The 24603-nt window shown below is 39.4% G+C and overlaps 2 protein-coding genes across 2 annotated transcripts in view; one reads left to right on the top strand and one right to left on the bottom strand.

Annotated features, from left to right (window-relative positions):
• Positions 1-24603, top strand: part of LOC123023831 (hedgehog interacting protein) — a 90242-nt gene that overhangs the window by 26317 nt on the left and 39322 nt on the right. The window contains exon 4 of the mRNA XM_044430880.1: positions 856-1057. Within this exon, the coding sequence (XP_044286815.1) occupies positions 856-1057 (202 nt within the window). The remainder of the gene's footprint in view (positions 1-855; positions 1058-24603) is intronic.
• ANAPC10 (anaphase promoting complex subunit 10) overlaps positions 16957-24603 on the bottom strand; it is a 127670-nt gene continuing 120023 nt past the window's right edge. The window contains exon 8 of the transcript XR_006414817.1: positions 16957-17008. The gene's annotated coding sequence lies outside the window, so the exon portion shown is untranslated. The remainder of the gene's footprint in view (positions 17009-24603) is intronic.

A 24603-nucleotide genomic window follows, 5' to 3' on the forward strand; every position in this document is an offset into this window, starting at 1 on the left:
ATTCATTGACTAATGCTGGATCAAATATATTGCAGATATCTTATTTGAAATGTTATCCAAATTTAATTGTTGGTAATGTTATGCCCCTCACCCCACCCGATTAGTTATCAGAAAATCATTCTTGTTTTCCTGCTATTCATTTCTATCCCTATCCACTCTTCTGCATTATCATTTTTGAGAAAAATGGGTTAAGATCATTTAAGTTTGGTGCAGTTCAGATAAGAAGTCAAGTGTTTCTTATGTGGTTAATATTTAGTGGTCATCCAGTATTCAGTGGTCATCCCAGAGTAATAGAAACATTAATCAGTGTTTTTGACAGTGAGATGTCCATAATACTCAATTATGGACCAACCCCATCTTTTATAAATACGTTCCATTCTTTTTTTTAGCACGCATTTAATTTTGGATTCCATACTATCCCATAATTATTATTTCTACAGGTTAACAAATCACAGGATAATTTGGGATTGTTTAGCTGTAGTGTCCAGGAGTACACATTGTACAACAGCCTATGACCATGCTAATCAGGGACTGATTTTGCGAAGTGGAAATGGCTTGTACAAAACACACAACCCAGAAAAGCATAAGTTAATTAACCCACATTTTGCCACCATGACATACAAACTGTCTTGCAGCATTAGAATATCCCTGTCATTTTTTTCAATCAGCTCTGAAGCTGCTTGATCTTCAAACTGAAAACTAAATGTTAAATACTGTCTTTCTCTGCTCTACTAAATGCAACTCTGTGAATATTAGCTCAAGATACTGTGCATTATAGGACACATTTTTTATTTCTTGGTGATGTATTGCTATCACAAATAAAATCAAAAATGCTTTTTGCTTATGCTTTTTTAGGAAACATAAGCAAAACTGCTTTTGCATTTATGAAGTTGTAAGTGGTCTGAGGCAACCGGTCGGAGCAGTACACTGTGGAGATGGATCACAGCGCCTGTTCATCCTTGAGAAGGAGGGATATGTAAAAATTTTAACACCAGAAGGCGATATAATCAAGGAACCATTTCTGGACATACACAAACTTGTACAAAGTGGAATAAAGGTTGGAGTTCCTTTTATTTTACCATTGACCACTCACTTTCCTTTTAATCTAATCCATTATATTTCCTACAGTTTCAAGTTTTGCTTTAATTTTATTTCGGTGTTTAAGAGAGAAAATAGGATGATTTTTTTTAAAAAAAGAGGATGATAGCTGACCAAAGAAAGAGATTGATGGTGTCTCTTCTTTCTGTTCATGGCTAGAACCCTCTGGATATTAGACTAGATTAAGATCAGTTAAAACCATTTGAACTTAAATTGGGCTGCTGACTCAATCAGCTCAACAGCTGTAGCTCAGTGGAAGGGTCAGATGCATTGCATACATAATCTCCAGTCAGCCAAGAAACTGAGGGTGCTAGGTTATGGAAATATTTGTTCAGAGAGTTGCTGCCAGCTAGAGAAGATGACACTAGACGGGATGGATGAACACTGTGATTCAGTATAAAGCAGTTTCATAGACTGAAGCTCTGGCAGAGCACCCACTTAGTATGTATAAGGTTTCAGGTTCAATCCCCGCTGTCTCAAGATAGGGCTAGAAAACCTCCTACCTGCAACCCTGGGGAATGGCTGCCAGTCAGTGTCAACCATATTGGGCTAGATGGACCAATGATCAGACTCAGTATTAGGCAGCTTCTTATGTTCCTAACTTTCTCTGCATTGATGCCTATAACTTAAATATCAAAGTTATATAATTTGGATATAGCTCTAAAGATGGTGACTTTTTGTAGATGATTTCTGTGGAAGCAGCTTTGCCCTTCTCCATGATTGTGCCTTCGCACTTAAGGTTCCCAGTAGTTCTGGTTGTTGAATACAGAAGGGGGAGCTCTCACTGCATCAGCTGCTTAAGAGGACAGCTCTTGTTTGGCCTTTTGATGTATGGTAATATCATACTAAGCTCCATTCTGCCTTGTAAATTATAAATTGTATGAACCTTTTCTAATCCAAAATGGATTGAATAGTGCTATTACTTTGTACACAGAATGATTAGGACATTCATCTGTGAACAGTAGAAACTTTCAATAAAACAAGTGGAAGGACTTTATTTATTTTTTATTTTTTTATTTCTGTACTGCCCCACAGCCAAAACTCTCTGGGGGTTACTTTTATTGAATTAAATGCTGCTAAACTAAAGCATCATTCCTCAGTACGTTAACTTTCAGTGAAGTATTTTGCAGACTGAGAAAATTTATTTAAAAGGTAAGTACATTGTTAAAGAACAACACAAGACAAAGTTGAATATTCTTTCATTTCTTCACTCTTAGGTGATCACATCAGACTTAACTTTCTAAATGCATTGTCCAAGGTAATTAATAACTAGGCTAACAGTATGTAATCTAAATAGGTTTAAATACAACATGGTGCTTACATGCTACAGTTAGTTTTAGTAAAGACAATTGCATTACAGATTAGTATTTACACTCAAACCATATTTATATGCAGTTTTATTGAAATCAGTTATTATCTTCAATTCATTTGATTTATTACACTATTATACCTCTCAATAGACAGAGTTTTCTGGCAATTTACAAAAAATAACACCCTCAAATACAGTATAATAACATGATATTAAAAACTAACGTACAAAAATGTAAATGATCAACAGGATTTAAACAGCAATTTTAAAATCGAGGGACAATCTGGTTATATATAATTCAAATCCAGTAGCAAGGGATCAAAATTTATATCCTAATGAACCTCTTAATGAAATTTTCGTTAAACAAATTTCTTTGTCTTCCTATGTAATTGTGGATAATAAGGAAATTACAGATAGCTGCTATAAATCTGTCCTATGGAGGTTTTAGAGGGTGGTGGGAGAGAAACTACTGCAGATAGAAACTACTATTGCCAACATTCCCTTCCTGGGCAAAGTGTTTGAGCAGGAGGTGCTGAGAAGCTCCACCTACTCTTGGATGAAATGGACTATTTAAATCCATTTCAATCTGGCTTCAGGCCTGACTTTGGAATGGAAACTGCCTTGGTTGCCCGGTGGGATGACTTTTCCCAGGAGAAAGGGGGATAGCAACCCTACTGATTCTCCCAAACCTCTCAGCAGCTTTCAATACCATCAGTCATGGTATCCTTCTGGATTGGCTGGCCTGACTAGGAGTGGAAGGTACAGCTTTGCAGTGGTTCTGCTCCTACCTGACTAGCTACTTCCAGAAGGTGGTGCTGGGAGATTATTGCTCTGCACCATGATGGTAGTTCCATGGAGTACTGCAGGGCTCTACTTTATCCCCCATGCTTTTTAAAACTGACATGAAGCCACCGGGAGAGGTTATCCAGAGGAATGGCCTGAAGTGCCATCAATATGAAGATGACACTCAGTTCTACCTCTCTTTTTCATCAGACCTGGGTGAAGCAGTGGCTGTTCTGAATCAGTGTCTGAACTGGTAATGGACTGGTTGAGAATCAATAAAAATGAGACTCAATCCAGAGGTCCTGTTGGTGGGTAGATCTTCTGTCCAGTTGGGATAAATTCAGCCTGTCCTGAATGGGGTTGCACTCCCCCTAAAGGACAAGGTTCATAGTTGTGGGGTGCTCCTGGACCCAGAATTGTTGCTTGAGTCACAAGTGGTCTCAATAACATGGAGCGTACAACCCTATCTTGATAGGCTACCCATGATCTGTTAACCTCTTGTCTGGATTACTGTAATGCACGCTACATAGGCTACCTTTGAAAAATGGTCCAGAAACTTCAGCTGATCCAAAACAGAGCAGTGTGGCTGTTAATAGGCAGTGGCCTACAAGATCATATTACATCAGTCCTCTTTCAGCTGCATCGGTTGCCTGTTGAAGTCTGGGCCCAGTTCAAAGTGCTAGTTTTAGCATTCAAAGCCCTAAACGGCTTGGAGCCAGGTTATCTGAAGGAACGCCTTGTCCCATATGTTCCTATCCAGGCCCTCATGTCATCCCTTGAGGTGCTTCACAGGGAACCCATACCCAAAGAAGTAAGGTGGGTGGTGGTCAGAGGACATTTTCAATAGTGGCACCTCATCTTCAGAACATGCTTCCCAAAGAGGCATGCCTGGCACCATCTCTTTTTTCTTTTTGATGCCAGGTGAAAACCTTTTTATTTTCCAGGTATTTTAATAAACAATTGTTAGTTTTAATATTGTTCTTACTATTATTGCTGCTGTGCCATGTGTTAATTTGATTATACTTGCTGTGGCTTTTTGTTTCTGATGATGTTATTGTATTGGTTTTATTGTTTTATTGAAATGCAGTGATTTTGTTGCTTGTTTATATACTTTTTAACTTTGTAAACTGCCCAGAGAACCTTTGGGCTATGAGGCAGTATAGAAGTGAAATAAATAAATGAATAAATAAATAAATTCTGTACACAACTGGGAGTAAGCATAATTGAACTTAGTGTGACTTCTGAGAAGACATGTTATAGGATTGCATTATTAATTGTCCTTCAGGGCACTGTTGTTGGTTATACAGAAATGTCTATAAGATCATTTCAGAATGTGATTTGTCTGTAGGTGGTAAACTCATACTGTATTGATCTGTTGCATATTTTAAACTGACAGTATAAATTTCACATTATCGGTGGTAGAGCAACCCTAGTTTATATTACTATGGGGTTGGACCTTATGAAGTTGAAACAAACAAGAAAGATGTATTAGTTTCAGTGGATAAGAATGGAAAACAATTATATGCAATTTAAATAGGATATTTTGTACTTTAAAATGGTAGTTTTTATGCTTTTGGAATTAAAATCAGTATATTATTTTATGCTGTTTTGGTAGCCCAATTATACAAGGGTATGAAATTACAAGATCTGCAAAAGGAATATGCTAAAAGACAAGCTGTCCTGCTTCCCTGTAGGCAGTTTGAACAGTGCAGGACAAAACGTGTGCCTTGGAAATTTACAAAGCTATTGCATCAGAGTTATATTGTATTGAGATCAACTGTTTAAGAAATGATAGTAGTGTTTTAATAATAAATCTAATGAAAACAACATGATAAAAGCATAAAGCCTCTGAGGAGAATGAAAGAAACCCCCATGAAAGAGAAAACATATGTCAGGGAAATGAATGATACTGAAGATAGGCTGTTAAGAATATATGAGCTAGACTCCTTGACCTCAGCCACCTTCTGCTCCCCTCCAGGCTATGAATTGTTTTTGCTTGTCACAATGGCTTAAATTTTAATAGAAAGTTTCCCTAAATCTTGAACCACATCTGCTTCTTTGTTTCTTTCTGTAGTCAAATCCCCCAGTGAGGCCAACTCTACATACTTCAGTGTTTCCACTTTCTTTTTCTGGAAGTACAATATTTTTATATAATACCTTTTGTAATCATTTCGGTCAGTCACAGTTTGTCACCATCTCAGTAAATTACATATGTAAGCAAGGGAATTTCAGCTATTTAGTTTTAGTGTTGTGGTCCCTTCTCCCCACCCCCACCCCCACCCCCCAGTTCTCACAAGCGCTCACATTTAGGTATATGCAGATTCACAAGGAGACTAAAAAAGATTTCTGATGGTTTGTGCACTCTATGAAGAGAAAATAACCAAGTAACACTCTACACTTCTGCACCAGTTTTCTTCCACGCTTTACTTCACATTTGATGCTGAGCATGATAACATTTATATGAGAAACCAGATCAACACACTAGTCTATAAACGTAGACATATGCAGTGCACATGTGTTAGGGACCAGTGGTTGGCCAGATAGTTTCTCAGCAGATGCCACTGCATGTTTGCAGCTACACATCTCTCCTTCAAATGCTACTGTGTTTGTGACATGGGCACACAGAAAATGTGGAAAAAGCACCAGAAAATGTTGGAAAAGCACCACAAGTGGCCCCAAGAGACCTGTGTATCAGAACTGAAATGGAAACATAAAACAGAGAACAGTCCATTTCGTTCCATGCCTGTTAGGGCATAATGGATATCCCTCCCCTTCTTGAAATGAATCTCAGCAAAGTAATGCAACACACTTCACCATTAACTTCCAATGAGAAGGGATTCCATATGGGAGTCTCCCATATGCAGACTCAGTGTGGCCCCATTCCTCTCAAAGGCCACATGTATGGGCCACTTGTACTCTGAGCATGGAAAAGGACAGATCATGCTGTGTATATTTTTCCAGGGGCTCCATTGTTAAATATACTGAAAAAGCAGTAATGACAGAGTAGCTTTCTGGGTCAAGGACTGCAGGATCTTTTCCTTCTAAAAGATAAACCTTCTTTCAGTCCTTTTCCCTGTGGCTGCCTGTGCTGCATTTTTTTGTATGCCAAACGTGCAGAGAGTTAAAAGCACTTGCCTTCGTGGTAGCAACATATTTTCTTGTTCTTTTCTAATATCAAAAGTGGCTTCCGGACGTTATGGTTCTCATTCATAGGATCTCTCACCTAGTTAACTCTTTTACCTAATACTGAAAATGAATTTATACTCAAGTGCTAAGCTGTTCTTTAGGGGAGGGGGGTTTGCTTTGTTTTTACCATACCTCTGGCCGCCTCACAAGAAGATCTGGATATCAACTCTTGTCTGATTCCAAGTGACTTGGTGAGAAGACTCCCATGCTCACAATCTATCACATAGTTAAACAAACTTAAACCTGTTGAAATCAATTGTGTGATAAATGCAAGCAACAATATTGGATGGTGGCTTTTTAAGTCAAGTCAAAATCATATTCTTTCTTTCTTGATTATACTTTTAAACCACCCAAGAACCCAAGTTCTCCAAATGACATGCAATACTTTAAAAATCTAAAATACAAACCATAGGTCAATGAATAAAAAGAGCAGAGAATAAAAACCAAGATAAACCAGCAATGATAAAAGCACAGTGTCTGAAAGCACTAAAAACAACCCCTAAAATGCCTTGGAGAATACCAAAGTCTACACCTGGAACTAAACAGACAATGACAGAGGCACTAGGTTAATATAGGCACTTAGTGCTTTCCACAGACTTCACCACCACTAAAAAGGCCATCTTGTAGCACCTACCTTGCTACATTTGGAAGCAGCATCTCAAGAGTGCCTCACCTTAGCACCTGAGTACATGAATTCTGATAATGCCTGAAATTATTTGGGAAGCCCGAGGGTCACATAACATATAGAGCAACAAAGTGCTATAAGCACCTTCTTTGGCTTTTTAAAATAATGTTTCTTATCCAATGCTTTTTAATATATGGGAACTATATGAAAATTATATTTTTGCAGGCTATCATTTTGGTTTGTGTGTCATTAAATTAGAAATAAAAGAGGTAGGAAGAAGGATACTCTACATCCTGCTTTGTTGCTGTTCCAACTCCAGCACGGAAACAAGTTCAGGACATTGGTGTAGCACTCCTCTTGTCAACACAAGTAGAGTGTACTTTCTTCAGAATGCATATTGGTATGCTTCGGTTCAGTCTAACTAAGTTTTCCTTTGAATCTCCTGAGTTATAAATTATCTATCTATCTATCTATCTATCTATCTATCTAGTAGTGCTGCTGTTTTTTTCCAATCCTAAGCATACTCCATTTTTCAATTGCACACCAAACAGTGGTGTTCTATATGAATCCCAAGTTTGGGTCTGTATTTATTTTATAACTATGTTGAATTCAAAAATTTATTGGATGGCAGTTTTTCTGGTACATTCAGTAAATCCATAGATTGCATTCCTTGTGTGTGTGTGTGTGTGTGTGTGTGTGTGTGCGAGAGAGAGCGAGAGCGAGAGCGAGAGAGAGAGAGATTTGACACAGTTCACATACTGTACATTGAGATCATTTGTGTAACAAGGAGATAACCAGCTATTTAAAAGTGGCAGATTATTAACACTGTAACAGTTTGATACTGTTGCAGCTAGTGTAATTTTAAAAATCAGTGTGACAAAATATAGTGTTGTAAACATGCTACCTGATTCACCGTCACTTTTTAAAGAGTTAATAAGGATGTGGTTTCCATTTTCCATATCTAACCCAGATTCAGTTGGAATAAGCTAAACAATGTGGTACTGTTAGCTATCAATAGAATACCCTCTAGAGCTATAGAGACCCATAGATCTGAACAAGATAACTCTAATGTATACTAGCGGTTGTGGGACACTGCAATAACATGTGGACAGTCTGTTTTCGCTAAAGGCATTCTGGTCTCTGTTGATTTTGGGCCCAGGATCCTACGCTAGAGGAACCTAGACAGGGAATGAAGATGATACTTTATCATTTTACGTGCACATGTGTAGGTTTAATGTTCTGTGTTTCCTCAGGAGGAATCCCATGGTGCCAATTAACTGAACTTGCTCCAAAACAAGTCTCTGTTTGGAAAGTATAGTTTGCATTGTGGGTGTTCCTTGAAATTGTATGCCTTATACCCTGTTATTATGGAGATGTGTGTCGTATGATGAAGACTGCCAGCTCCTTTTCCATGCACTGTATGAATTAGAGCTATATCCCACACACAGTGCTACATAATCCATGTTTCAGTGCTGCTGTGCGTACAGTATATTTTTGAGCATGTAGCAATTTTAAAAGTGTTTAAAAAGTCTTCTTCTGACTTATCATTTGGTGTAAACTGAGGAATTTTTTTATTTAGAAATTTTCAAAACCCACTAAAGGAGATGCCATTTTAAAAGTGTAATTAAAGAAAGGAAGAGAGTGGTGTGTGTGTGTGTGTGTGTGTGTAATCTAAGAGCCACATCCTGGGATCCTGCATCAAAAGTCAACACAAACACTTCTAAACACAAATTGGGGTCATGAGGCATAGAGTTTTAACTGTATGATTTCCTCAGTGTGTTTATCGGTATCTTGGTGAAAGTGTATAGGAACCATCCAGCCAACCTAATGAATATCCTCAAATGGATTTTTTAAAGATTAACTGTTGTGAAAAGCCACCATTACATTCAGTAGTTTTCTTTATGGCTGTTATTAGAACAACACTCACTATAATCCACAATCACACTTACTAGTGAATAAGATCCATTAACAACAGTAGGGTTTACTTCTTAGTAAACAAGGATAAGTTTAAGCAGAATGTCCAAGGGTTTTCCTGCAGGATTAAACAGTTGCCTGAAGCCTCTTGCAAAGCTGTATCATCCTGCTTAGTTCTGTGGAGAACTTCCACATTTCTGTACCTGAATAGAAATCTGGGGAAGCAGAGGAGAAGTAGCATTTTCTACATTGCTTTATAGGACAATAGAGACAACACCTTTACCTATAGTGATGCTAGAACTGTGTCTCCTTGATGTAATTCTATTTGGCAGTGTAAATTCATATAGATACTGCGGAATCCTTTGGGTGAGGCCAGGTGTGCGTGCGTGGTGTATGTGTGTGTGTATCAGGCAGCGGTGGGGGGGGGTGTCTTTCCCAACCAATCATCATCTACAAAGATCATGGATAAGTAGCTCCCATGCTGTTCTGCATACATGTGAAGTGAGTTGGACAGATAGATTACTTAGTAGTTACAAGTATGGCAGGATAAGTTATCACTGGGTATAGAATCATCTGTGTTCAATGTATGTTTCCAGCTATGACCTTTTCCACATAATTTACAAACATAGCTCTAGCAGAATGCAAATTAAATCTTTTTGAAAAGCTGAACTACTAGCATTTTTTTTCTTTCTGCTCATCACAGCCACATTTTCTCTTAATTAAAAGGAAAGAATGTAAAATGAGAAATCTGGGCTTAGTACTGGTTTGATAGAAACTTTTTAAACTGGGGATTCTGTTTTCCTCCTATACACAGATTGCCAAGAGAAAGTGAAAGTCTCTCCATCAGTAGCACATGTGCTCATTTACCAGCAGGGTAGTTTCATATTTCTACTATTTGCTTTAAGGAAAACATTTCATAAATTTCCATTAAGCCCATACTAATTTTATTCAAGTTCTGGGGGACTGTAGCTCTGCACCATGGCAGCTATGCGATGGAGTACCGCAGGGCTCTATCTTGTCCCCCATGCTCTTTAACATCTACATGAAATGCTGGGAGAGGTCATCAGGAGGTTTGGGCTGCGGACTCATCAGTATGCTGATGATACCCAGCTCTACCTCTCATTTACATCTAATCCAGGTGAGGCAGTGGCTGTCCTGAACCGGTGCCTGGTCGAGGGAATGAGCTGGATGAGAGCCAATAAACTGAGACTCAATCCAGATAAGACGGAGGTCCTTTTGGTGGGCGGTTCAGGTTTTCAGGTAAGTGATTTTGGTCCTGTCCTGGATGGGGTTGCACTCCCTCTAAAGGACAGGGTCTGCAGCCTAGGAGTGCTCCTCAACCTGGAGCTGTCTCTGGAGGCCCAGGTGACGGCAGTGGCGAGGAGCACCTTCCTTCAGCTTCGGCTGATCCACCAGCTGCGCCCTTACCTGGACAAGCACTGCCTAGCAACGGTGACACATGCTCTGGTAACTTCCCAGTTGGATTACTGTAATGTGTTCTACGTGGGACTGCACTTGAAAACGGTTCAGATACTTCAATTGGTACAAAATAGATCAGCCAGCTTGATGATGGGGGCCGGTTGTTGTTCTCATATAATGCCAGTCCTCTACCAGCTTCACTGGCTCCCAATTGAAGTCCGAGCCCAATTCAGGGTGCTGGTACTAACCTATAAAGCCCTAAACAGCTTGGGACCAGGCTACCTGAAGGAACCTCTCTCCCCCTACATGCCCTCATGCCTCTTAAGATCAGAGGGGAGACCTTGCTCCAGGAACCCTCTTTGAAGGAGGTATAGAGGGTATCTATTCAGAGGAGGGCCTTCTCTGCAGTGGCACCCAGACTATGGAATATGGTCCCCAGAGAGGTCCGCCTGGCGCCAACTCTTTATTTTCAGCACCAGGAGAAGACCTTTTTATTTACCCATCTTTTTAATAACTAAATTAATAATTTTAACAAATCAATTATATTTTATACAGTTGCATTTTCTTTTTTTCTTTCTTATTCTTCCTTTCTCTTTTTATTTTTGAATTGTATTGTTGTTGCAAAACTGCTTTTACTAGATGTTTTACTTGTGTTATATATTATTGTTTGATTTTTTGTAAGCTGTCCTGAGGCTTGGGCAAAGGATGGGTTAGAAATCTCTTAAATAAATAAAAATAAATAAATTAAATTTGAGGAAAGGAATATGTGCTCCATGAGATCTTATTCCCCATTTTTTAATTTTTTATGTAGACAGATATATAATTTAAATAATATATAATTGAATGGAATAAAATAAAACTGAATTAGTTTTTATGACATTACCTGATTATCAGTTATGTGGTGAAGGCTCTCAGCAAGAATATTCAAAATCTCTCCAGCTTTTAAATAGTTCAGACAAAGCTCAATGTCTGAGAGGGGAGAACCAGGGGCAGGAGGTGGCAACACCCAACATATTCCCAGCAAACCTGCCAGCTAGGAAGTTGGTGATGGGGCCAAATGATGCTTTGATCCTTCCTGTCTGCTTACTATGTGCCTTATCTTCGGTCCTCTCCCTGGGCTGCTTTAATGTTGCAAGAGCATCGTGGAGGCACCTATGATAATACTAGAGAGGGGGAAGAGCACATATAAAAGACTACAATTATTTATTTATTAAATTTCTAACCCACCCCATTAGCCACAAGGCTCCACAGCTACTCTCCTTGGAAGTGTGGCACTCTAGCATGAGGCATCACCGTATCACTCTCACATGACTTCCCTCAGTGCAGGAATGGAACACGGAGTACACAAATGACAACCAGAAAATAAGTCATAGTCATATCTATGTTTCAGGCCACATACATGTATTTTGTCTTTTTTTTTATGAAACAGAGTTCTACTGTACTGCAGTCTGAATTCAGAATGAGCCCGTGGATTTCATTTCTACAGCCAGAGTGCTAAACTGGACATGGCAGTGAATGCAGGACCACGGCCTAAATTGATATGTCAGGTTCCATCTCCCTTTGTGACAAAGTGTCATTTTATGCTTTACCCTCCCTCCCCTCCAGTAATGTGGGTTAAGGAAATGGAAGCATTGGATATAATGACCCATATGTTTTCCATAACAGCATGTTAGAAAAAGAAGAGGGAAGGAGGCAACATGGAGTTGCCACTTTAGGTGGCAACCTGATATTCAGTGCCCTAACTACTTTCAGCCCCAACAAGATGCAATTGACAGTACCACTGGCCTGTCCTGATTCAGAAGCAAGCATTTTTACTGGCTTCTAGGGCCACTTTAGGAAGCAGGGGGTAACAATACCCAACATGAGCAAATGAACAAATTTACACAACATGACAACTCACCCTGCTAATAAACTATAATGATCATGTTCACGGTGGGTTGTATGGCCCCCTCCTTCTCCCTCAAGGGAGACTCGGTGGCTAAACCTGCCTTGTCACCTCTCCTTGCTGCAGTCACAAGTCCTTTTGCACCCACTGGTGCTTTTTGCCCCTTAAGCCCCTTGCTGGACATGCACATGGTAGGTATGTCATTAGTGGAGCTGGCTGGAGCTGAGGGTCAGACTAGATGGTCTATGAGACCCCTTCTGACTTGCTCTTTTCACAGACTCGGCAGCTAGCCACAGTCCCAAGCAGCACATTGAAGAGGCTGCCTCGGATTTAGCACCCTACCCCCTTTAAAAATGTTTTAAAGTGCAAGAAATGTGTACAAATATTTGTGTTTCATCATTATTGTTGTCATTGTCATCATCAACCACAACATATTTGGTCTTGCACAAGAGTGGAGGTGCACATCGTTAGGGATCTGAAATGGGAAACCTCAACTGGACAATGCCCTAGGAAATGTCTGTCTGTCTGTCTATTTATTTCAAACATTTATATCCCGTCCTTCTGACAAGCGCTCAGGACGAATTTGCCTAAGGATGGACACTGATCCAGAGAGGCAGCAAACAGGCTATTTTTTACTTGGTCCTGCTGTCTTGACAGCTATGAAAAGATGAGATATCAAAGGAGAGAAAAGTGCAAGGAATCTTCACTTATAAAAAGGGTGTGAAGAAATTTTTCAAAGGTTTTGGAAACTAGTTTTGAATGTCCCCACTTTTCCATCCTTTCATCTAGGTGCTCTGGAAGGGGAAAAACTGTGTCCCTTTCCATTTTTTTGCTAACACTTTTGCAAGCTGTCAAAAGTGATACCACCTTATAATGTAGGGATTTCGGCATAACTATTTTTAAAAAGGAAGACCATCATATAAAAGTAAGAAAGGCAATGGCATGTGGGCTTCCCAAGAGGCATCAGGCTAGCCACTGAAGGAAACGGGATGCTAGACTAGATAACCTTTAGTCTCATCCAGTGGGACTCTTTTGTAGTTCAGCTGGAAAAGCTTCCAGATCTATGTTGTAAGCCGCCCCGAGGCCTTGGCAAGGGGTGGCATAGAAATGTTTTAATAAATAAAATAAATAAATAAAAACAATACAGTCCCTGCCGTTAGGCTTACAATGTAAAACGAACACAATAGGAAAAAGAAGTGGGGAGTGAAAAGAAGACCATGAAAACTCAGACAGCAGTTCTTAACATAATATGGTTCTTATCATGGTCGGCTGTAATGCAGCTGTAATTCTGCAAAGACTGTAATGCAGCTGGACATTGTTGATGTTATCATGAAGACCTGGAATGGTAATCTAAAAGAGGAGGAACCAAACATTGTTGGCTGTGTCCTCTCCTGTTGCCTGTGTCCTCTCCTTCCTTCTACAGCCTGTTGGAATGGCTGCTAGGTGACAGTTGGGAACAGGTAAACCTTGATGAAATTCGCTTCTCAGCAGAGCTGATGATAGCCCTACTTCTTGCATTTATATGAAGTTGCTTGTAAGCGTTGACAAGATTGTGAAATAATATAAAATAAATTCATTAAAAAGGTAGATTTTCCACTTCAAACAAAGCACCAATTTTCAGTGATCAAATTACTTCAGACTTTTTTTTCCTTTTTAGCACCAGGGAGGTCTGTTATGACAGCACAAGGTTTATCTAATCTAAGAAGATCAGGTCCCTGAATTTACTTTCCTAGGTATTTATAATGTGCTAGCCATCGTAGTATTAAGCTTTTCCTTGTATGGGCCTTTGTATTTGATATAATCGTTGGGAAATGTTTCTTTTTCATGTGCATGTTGTGCACTTTGGTGTGCTTTCAGCTGGCCTGTTTTCAGGTAATGCCCCATAACAGCCAGAGTGATTATGTATTTTGTGCTTTGGTTATCTGAAGCATATAACATTTGCCATAAGAAGCAAATTCTGTGTCCTGACAAACCAATAATACAGCTAGAAGCTTCCATTTTACTTAACTTGTGCAAGAGATGCAAAGGTCAGAAATATTATCAAAATAAAATGGAAGTCAACAATGTTATCCAAACAAAATGGAATGTGCAGCTATACTGGCAAATCTGGAAAAGTCAAAAGGAGATTCCAGGAAAGGAATGAAGGCTTCATCATGGTTACTCAGGATGATCCAGTCAGCCCCCTTGAAACCCCAAATACGTCACATGATTGTAGTCATAAGTGGGTGTGTCTCCCACTCCTCTGCCCCCTTTGCAATCAACACTTTGGGGGAGAGTGTTAATAAAGGATAGGCTCTCCCCATAATCAGAAATCCTAACCATGCAGATTTCTCAGTCATGGGGAGAAAAGATCATCAACAATCACTCCCCTTTATAGATGGATTTTTTCACCCAAAGCATGGAAGATATGGCAGGACCCAGCAGCCATGGCTCTACTTTCTCCATGCATCTTCTTGCAAATGTGTAGAGCAGGAATGGGCAATGTGTGCACCCCCCCAACATAGTTTGTCCTACAGCTCTTATCTGCCTTAAACAATATAGCAAATGGTAAGGGGTGGCAGACCTTAGTAATAAGGCGGTAGCATCTATAGGAGCCCAGTTTGTGGAAAGCTGGAGTAAATATTGTCAAAGTTTGATAGCTGTGTTAAAGAAACCCCATAAAAGTGTACCTATTCTTGTTTTTCTGTAGAAGCCTGCAAGAAATCTGAGGCAAATATTGCAACCTGCCTTTGCATCCTAATTTATAAGCAGCAGGGCACCATTCACTGATGAGAACCTGTGGATTGACTTGAAAACATTAGCACATTCCCACACACGGGTGATGTAGGGTGGGGCTTTGGGACCCAATGTCCAGATCCCTACTATTCAAGGTCAAATGATCACCCAGAAATTGTCAGGTGTTGAAGGCGTCTGGGCAGCAGAAGTACACTTCATTTTATTCCAGTAACCATGATGGCACTTTGATTTTCCCGGAACTCAAAATGCAAAATTTCTCATGTTCAGAGAATTTTTTTTTTGGTTAAAAACCAAGGTTGGAAACATTCTAACACATAGGGAATGTCAAAGCAGTTATGAAGCATGGGATGGTGTGTTTCGGTGGGGCGGGAGGAATGTTAGTTGTGTGCCTCTCAACTGAAGGAGTCCAGGATCTAAATGTATCTAGGTGCACCAGTGTTCTCCCAATCCCTGAGGGTACAATCCTATGCAAGTTTACATCAAAAAAGGCCTGCGACTTCCATCTTAGCTGGCTGAGCATGCTGGAAGCTGTAGGACTTTTTTCTGTCTAAACTTGCATAGGATCATTAATTTCATTTGTAGTTGCACATGAATCTAAGAATTCAGAACCCAAAGTTTTCACATTGGTTCTAACAGCCACTGTGTGAACTCAGCAAAGGTCAAGCTATGCCTTCATAACATAACTTGACTTAATAGCAGTCGAGGCTATTACATGTAGGATCTGGAAGAAGCCCTTGGATGTCATGAAAAAGTGATTGCCTTCCCTGCAATTGGCTTACAAGCTCAGTGACATCAGAGCAGTAAGGTAACACAAGAAAGAACTGTTTGGAAGAACAGTCAACTCAATGTGATAAAATATTTATCAGTGCAGTTTTTTTTACAGTGGGCAGTTATAGAAAGCAGTACAAGAATCCTGTGCTCAAAAAATTCCATTTTCCATAGCTATTGATAATGGCCCCTTGTAAACATTGATCATTCTATCTTAAGAAATAGTTTTAAAATAAAGCCAGGTAACTTGCTAGAGTGGAAATTAGGTTTATCTTACTGTTTTGGCAACATTGTACATAGCTTCCAAAGTCTATTAGGAAAAGCCTCCTTGTAATTAAAATTCACTGTATGCCCTTGTTAATTCTTGTAAGCATAAACCTATATGAATAGTAGTTCCTTTAACTGAAACACATATCCATGTGAATAATTTAGAAACAAAGTCATTCTGTTAAATGAATTCGCACTGTAGAGAGCAATTGGTAATAACACTGGAATGAAATGACGTCTGGTTATTGAAACTAAAATCTGCTTCTAATAATCATAATCATAATTATAATTTGAATTATATTATTATTTACTGCATTTATCACTTACTCATTAGCTATGAAAAAATCTATACAGCTCTTTTTAATATATCTGATTAATAATATTTTTAAAACAAAACAAAAATAAAACTGGTCAAGATTACAGCATAGCTGTTCATAGAAAAGAGAATGAATACTTTGGTTAGCAAGTAGAATCTACTGTTGAAATATAGTTAAGCTCCGGTTCCCATCAAATAAAACAGTTTTTGAATACCAAAACCAGCTCTGAAAGCAGACCTCAATACTACTTTCCTTAAAGTAAAGTGCATACTGGTTCAAGAATGTACTGAAGGTGGAGACCTTGTGCTAGATCCCAGATTTATTCATACTTAGAGTGAGCTCATTGAAATCAATAGAATCTAAATTAGAATAACTGAAGTCCCATTGATTTTAATGGCCCTACCCTAAGCATGAATACATTTGGATCCAGTCTGTTGTGCTTTGTAGTGCATATACTCTATTAAGCTGATTGACTAGGTATTGCCATCTTCATGCCTGCACTCAAGCAGATCACCCTAAATATGAATAACTCTGGTTCCACCCCATTTGTTTTTCAGAGTTTATTGTTCATTTAGTAGGTAGTTCCTTCTTCATGCTTGTCACTCACCACTGCAGTCCATTTCTTCATGTCATTTTTAGCCAGCTGTGGTCATTCCCAGTATCACAGCTCATGTTAGGACTAAAGCATCTAGGGAGACAAGCTGTGGAAAGTAAACCATGACATGGTCAGGGGAAGGTTCAGTAGTCTTCACCCATGTGCCCTCCTGTTAAAGTTAAATCTTTGGGTCAGTTCCATATTTAAACACACAGAACTGTCATTGTCTTTCACTGAGAACAGTGAGAAGCTGAGTTTATGTTGGTTTTTAGAAATAGAACTATTATGACAGTGATGAAGAAAAGGAAGCACGTTGTACACATTCCTTTAAAATGTCATACTCTGTGTCTTGGTGTGTGTTTTTCAAATTGCTTGTCATGAATTAACAAGCTCCTCTATTTCTTGCTCTACTGGTGGTCTTTTTTTTCAGAAATGCCAGTTACTATACATTGTACAATAATTATATATGAAAGAAGTTTCCATTTCTGCTTTCTGTGGTCAGGCAAATGTCAATTTTCTAGATATTCTCAGCCCAAAACTGAATGCAGAGGTACTAATTAAGGTATTATAAGCCTAGTAATATGAAAATACCTATAGGTGCTAAATAACTATAAATTATGCCTATTGGTTCTGTAACCCCTTCTGATTACTGTACAGGCCTACTGCAAAAGGAAATACCACTGGACAGCTTGTTCAGTTAAACATGCATAGAACTGCAGCCTTACAATGCTGTATGTGTAAGTCCATTGACTTCACCAGAGCTTACTCTCAGATAACTGAGAATACAATTACGTTTTTAATGTTTCCTAACAGTATGTCCATAAACACTATACATAAATTGAAAGCAGCATATAAGGTTGAACATGAGATGCTCAGGCTGTGTGTGAATACATGCCCAGTTGGATATAGACCTGAAATGGGGCCTTAGGAAGTTCCTTCTTCCTCTCTCAGAGAAAACAGGCAGCAAATCTTTCAGACACAGTTCTTTTTCTCTTCCTTTTCTCTTGCTGCAGCATTCTGCTTCTATACCTGTTTACACTATAAGGGACTGGGAATTATTTAGCAATCGCCCCTACTTCCACTTATCTGGCATAGGGCATAATAAAACCAAGTACCCTTTAACTGTTTGCAGTATCACAATCAAGATGGTCTGTAGAATGGCACATAGATGTGGATATTTTTTCCATTAGTTCAACCAATGCCTTTGAAGGTTGATGTATAAATTCTAATCAGTATTGCTGATGTATAATTCCATAGCATGAGCAGTGAGACTGAGCTTAAATGTGTGTTCACAATGTGTTTTCCTAGTTTACGTAGTATGACAATCCAGGGTTTGTTTAAACCCTGTTTTATTTAAACTCTGGGTTGTTCCTAATGTGTCTAATCTGCTGGTACACACTGCCTAATTATTCCTTCTGCAAGTGGAAGCAGCTAAACAATCCATGGGTGCGCCACCCTTAGGTTGCTTGGTGTGACATGTGAACCAAGACTTCTGGCCTCCTGGGTGAGAAATAAGCCAAAGTTGGAACACTGCCTTTGCACATCACTGTAGGGGCCAATGCTGGCTCCAGGTTTTAAGGACCTTTGGGCACCTAACTCAGTGAATCAATCATCTCACCACCATTGCCACAAGATACTTTCATTTCTCAGTTGCTTTCTCATTGTTCCCGCTTGCTTACTGGACAGACAGAGAGCCAGTCAACAGTGGCATCTGCTATTCCACATTCACCACATTGCCACTGTTGCCTGGGCTTGGGCAAGGGGCAGCTGAAGAAACGGGTTGCAATGGGGAAAAGGAGGAGCAATTCCAAGGAGGCTCATATCAGTGGGGGCTGGCTGGGTTGTGGTTCTTCAACTAGTGCCCAACCATGCTACTTTTGGCACCAGCCCTACCAGGCACACTCCATGCCTGGGCTGTTGAGCTACACCTGCTTGTACTGGGAGAAGTCAGGCGACATGTACCAGCACACTGCCATGTTCAGAACAATGCAGTATTTAAAGAAACCCTGGGTTGTTGTGAACCAAGACTATGTGCATTGCTTGTATGTATGTCAAATCTGGGGATGTGCAATTCAGGTCCTAATAACAGCTATTGGATCTCAGCTTTTCACTGAGTCAGATCAAAGGGCATTGTAGCTGTCTGTGAGGTTCAACAGTTCCATCTAACGGCACCTTCAACTGGCTAGTTCATCTTTTCAGTTCGTAATAAGGAAATAGTAATTTTACACCTCATTATAGGCTGGAAATATGCAAGAGCAACCAGACTTCATCAACACATGGCACATGCTGTGCACCAAAGGCTAATATTTGCTTGTGTAAAACAGCCTTAAGTTGCTAGCTGCTCCTTAATAGTTCTTCTTCATGCTTTAACATGTGTTGCAACATGTCTACTCAGAAGTAGGTCCTACTGAATTCAACGGCAGTTATCTGTAGATAAATGTGTAGAGAACTGCAACCTTGGTATTTTTTTTTCTTTCAGGCAATGTGCAGAAAACAACTTATTGCTCATTTGTAGAGCAAGTTCTGGAAGACTCAAGGAAAGAAATTGGTCTTGACAAAAAAATGAGTTAAACATACAAGTTTGATTGAGGAAATAAGTGTGGTTCAGCCACTAGGTAGCAATGACCATAATGTAATTAAATTTGGCATCCTCCCATGGGGAATCATACCATAAGGCAATAATTTCACAGCAAACTTCATTTTTTAATAACACGGAAACCAGAAATTGCCTGAAGGGAAACTTAGGAAATTAAAATCTATGATCAGCACAGAGGCTGCTCAAGCATACCTGTAAGAATGAAAATATTGGAATATGAATAAAGGGGTGTCATAGTGAGGTGCACTATTTAGCACTAAAACATTGCATCTCGTATACAATTCGAAGCTCATAATTAGGCTGTTAAGTTTACAGCAGATCATTATAAATGTATTGAACTATTATTAAAGTAGCTTGCAATGTTGAGAGCTTAATACACAATGAAATGCGTAAGGAATGTTTTTATAATATATTAAGAAAACCTGTGGGGAATGGGTTCTTTGAATTATTTTCTAATGTCTATATTAAATAAAGTAGTGACAAAGTCATAACAAACAGAAAGATTATGTGGTGTAGTAACTATTGTGTCAGGATGTGTGAAACTGAGGTTTGATTCCAAAATCAATGGGTTGTGGCTAGTAGTGTAACATGGTGAGAATTTCTATAATTTGGTGATTAGAACGTTTTTTGGAGAAAATAGGCGTTCTGACGGAGTAGTCTAAAAAGCAAACTTCACGCTGTTGGCAGATTGGGCTGGCTGAAGCTATTCAGTGGCTGAAAAAACAACTCTTCTTCACCCTTATAACAGTGACTTGATCATGCAACCTATCACATCTAGCTGTAGAATGTCAGCGAAGGCAAGGGAAGCTAATTCAGAGTGTGAGCAAGCTAATTCAGAGTGTGAGCGATGAATGGGCATTGTCCTTATTCCAAACTAGCTTTCCTTGCCCTGAACAAAGTTACCACTTAGCCAGATTTCATTTGCTGCATGATGTTCCAGCTCTTACTAGGAAGACAAAGCAGTACTGAAGCTACAGCCACCCATGGCTGTACAATGCAGTGCTACTGTTATTTCCTGGATACTAAAAAAGGAGCATGGGTTACCTGACTATAAAGTATAGCACACATTTCACCAATGAAATGTGACACATTTAGGGAGTGAAGAAAATGTTCATGGATACATGAGCATATGCAAGTATCCACACATGCACACATTTTGGCTCTTCATGCAATTCAGTAGGTTTGAGCAAATGAGTATCTAAACTTTGGAAGTATAAAAATAAGATAATTCCATATAGGGTGCCTTGAACTTACTGGTGCAAGAGTGGGATACAAATTGGGTTCAAAAATAATAATGCTTATAAGACAGGAACTCAAGTTCTTAAGCAGTGCCTCAGCTTCAGAGATTCTCTAAAGTGAACAGAGTTTGGAATGGGCTAAGATAGAGCTATACATGTAGTAGAGCTGAGAAAATGCAAAAGAACACAGTGGATTGGTTCCAGATAGAGACACGTTCAACTTGGGTGCTGAAAGCAAACTTCCTTCTCCTGTTCTCCGAATGACAGCCCCTGTCTGCCCCCCATGCTGCAGAGAAGGTTATGGGCTACAGTGGAAGTGGAAAGGGGATTCTGGGAAATTGGTTAGAGGCACCGTGGTGAGGACTACTATGCTCATAGAATTGTGCATTGCCTGTCTTTAACATGACAGGATGCATTCTTTAAACAAATAAAATAAATTATGTTGGATCCCTCTATTTTCACCACATCACAGCCCACCACATCCCAAAGCCCTCTAGCATGGGGAAGGGGGGTGGAAAACTCAATTTCCACCAGACCAGTTGCACATACCCAAGTTTGGATCAAACTTAGTTTTAACAGAAAGGAAAAAGATAGTGATGAAAAACATGAAAACCAAATAACACTAACAAACATTTTAAGGAAAAGGCAAACTTCAAAGTAGTTATATTAACAAAATTGTGCAATTTATCATCAGGAACACAGATGTTATTACTGGAGAGTAGCCAGTGTTTTACATAGGCTCTGAAAAGTATTAGAGGTTATTCAGCAAGTTAGACTAGTGAAACCCAGCCATAAAAATAACTATGAGAAATACTTATAATTATAATGAAGCAATGATGCAAACCAATTGACAGAATTGCTAATCAGGTAAACTAATACTGTGTAACCAGAAATGGTTTTATGAAGTTTCCCTTAAAGGGTGGGGGGAAATAGTTAAATCTACAATCTACCTAGACTTACTTGGGAGTAAACCCCATTGAACATAGTGGGCTCTTGAGTAAAGATACTTAGGATTGTATTGTACTTAATTAACTAATTTAATCAATGGCATTCCTATCACACCTTTCTTTCAAAGGTCCAGGAGAGCTAACAAGAAAAAGCAGTGTCACATATACCCACAGAGGACTAAAAGCAAGAGTTGAAATCAGAGACGCAACCCACCTCATAAACAATAAAGAACATGTTAAACAATAGCCAGACAAAAACAGTATCGAAATAGGCCTGCAATATCGAAATAGGCAAATACAGTTTTACATGCATTTGCCTAATAGTAGCTTTCATTGAACCAGTAAGACTGTCATCCAAATAAGTATACATGGGTTTCTGTTGTTCAAATCATTCAAAATTACACAGTAGTGTAAAGCTTGACACCATAAAAGGAGAGTTTTGCCAATTGGTGTAAGGCTGTTCAAAAGAGGGCAAAGTGGGCATAAATGAGATGTACATACATATTATAGAAATAATATATGATCAGTGTGGAAAATACTTGTTTGTGCTCAGGCTGAAAGATTTGCAGTGTCCAGGTAGCATTATGTTTAACACCTGAAGAAGCATTTTGTGCACTGGCACCTGAAGTCTTTTGGCTAATTAAATAAGCCTCATGGACAGAATACAAGGAGCTCTTTAGGGTCATGCAAGGGAATTTTGCACTAGCCTCAGAATGGCTAACTTTGTCACTTTATAGAATCATAGAGTTGGAAGAGGCCAAGAAGGCCATTGGATCCATTGGGCTGTTGCAGGACAGCAATTTACACCATCCCACTCAGATAGCTGTCCAGTTTCTTTTTTAATGTCTGTAGTGTGCGAGAGCCCATGACCTCTCTAGGCAACTGGTTCCACTGTCGTATTGCTCTGACAGTGAGGAAACCTTTCCTAATATCTAGTCTGAATCTGGGTTGTTGCAACTTCAACTGATTATTCCGTATCCTACACTTTGCTATCAGTGAGAAGAGATTTTGAGCTTCCTCTTTGTGACAGCCTTTCAGGTACTTATAACATGATATCATGTTCCCCCTCAGTCTTCTCTTCTCAAGGCTGAAAATCTCTCAGTCTTTCTTCACAGGGCAATGTTTCAAAAACCTGCATCATTTTTGCTGCCCACCTCTGGATCCTTTCTAGTTTTTCTGCATCTTTCCCAAATCTTGGTGCCCAGAACTGGACACAGAATTCTAGATGAGGTCTGATTAGAGTATAGGAGTTAATATTATCTCTTGTGATTTGGAAGTAATATTTCTATTAATGCATTCCAAAATATCATTTGCCCTTTTTACAGCTGCATCACAGTGTTGGCTCATGTTTAGCCTGTTTAACGCCAAGGTCTTTTTTTTTCTTTCAGTTCTGTTGAGCCACATGTTCCCCATCTCTTATCAATGCATTTTATTTCTTTTTCCTAGGTGGAGGACTTGGCATTTGTCCCTGTTGAATTTCATTTTGTTGCTTTCAGCCCAGCATTCAAGCTTATCAAGATCACTCTTTGGGTGCTTCAGATGAAAAGGTCCCAGTGCTAACAGCCAGAAAGCACTGTGTAGTAATTCCAGTCTTTTTCCTTAATCAATTTAACCTGGTAAGGAAAAAGGCACAAAGAGCACTAGGAAAATATGGGAGAATAGAAGGTGATAAAAAAAATACTAGAGGGTTATGACTAGACAGGGCTGGGCCTCCCATTAGGCAGAGTGAGACAGCTGTCTCTGGTGGCAGATACTGGGAGATGGCAATAAAAAGTTAAGAGGCTTTTGTCTAAGTAGCTTGTTGCCTTCCGGTGGAATAGAGGACATTGCCCCGTAGCCAGTGTTAAAGAACTATCAGCTGCCAGTCCAGTAAAATTTTGTGCATGGAATGGAAAGGGGCTCAATCTTGTTCTTTATTTCAGGCAGAAAATGGTCTTGAGATAGATGGAAGAGCTATCAGGTAGATCTACAGTTGGCCACAGAATTAGACTCAAGGGGTGCTCATCAATGGCACCTCCTCAAACTGAGGAGAGGTAACAAAGTGGGGTGTCGCCAGGTTCAGTTCTGGGTCCAGTACTCTTCAACATTTTCATCAATGACTTGAATGAGGAAGTGCAGAGAACAATTATCAAATATGCAAATGACATAAAATTGGGTGGAATATCTAATACTCTAGACCAAAACAAAATTTTAAATGAACTTGATAGGTTGGAGTGCTAAGTTGAAGACAACAGAATGAAATTCAGAAGGCACAAATGTCAAGGTCTGCACCTAGAAAAAATAAACCAAATGTATCACTACAAGATGGGGAATGCTACTGGACAGCCATCTGAGAAGGATAGTTTAACTTGCATTGAGCAGGGTTGGACCCAATGGCATTCTTCATTCTTGGCCTCTTCCAGCTCTACTATTATATGACTTTACTCTGTGCATGAGTCCATTGTGTGAAACAAAGGAAACTAGATCCGAGTGATAACAGAATCAGTTGTATCTTGAATGCCTCTAATGTGGGAGAGCCCAAAACCTCCCTAGGTAATTGGTTCCATTGCTGTAGTGCTCTCATAACCAGGAAGGTCCTCCTGATGTTCAGCTGGAAACTGACTTCCTGTAACTTGAACTCATTATTCTGCATTCTGCACTTTGGGATGGCCTTCCTTATTCTGACAACCATTCAACCTTGTAGAGTGCTATCATATCGCATCTCAGTCTTCTCTTCTCAAGCTAAATATGCCCAGTTCTTTCAATCGCTCCTCATAAGACTTTGTTTCCAGTCACTGGATCAAACTTGTTGCCCTCCTCTGAATCCTTTCCAGCTGTCTGCAGGCTTTTGCACAAGTGGATGCATGCATATAGCCCTAGAACCTATCTTTTAAACCTATCTATTAAACCACTGTGCAAACTCTTTTGCATATATTTGTGG

This window comes from Varanus komodoensis, unplaced genomic scaffold (assembly GCF_004798865.1).
Source record: "Varanus komodoensis strain SLA01 unplaced genomic scaffold, ASM479886v1 scaffold21, whole genome shotgun sequence".
In the NCBI taxonomy this organism is placed as follows: Eukaryota; Metazoa; Chordata; class Lepidosauria; order Squamata; family Varanidae; genus Varanus; species Varanus komodoensis.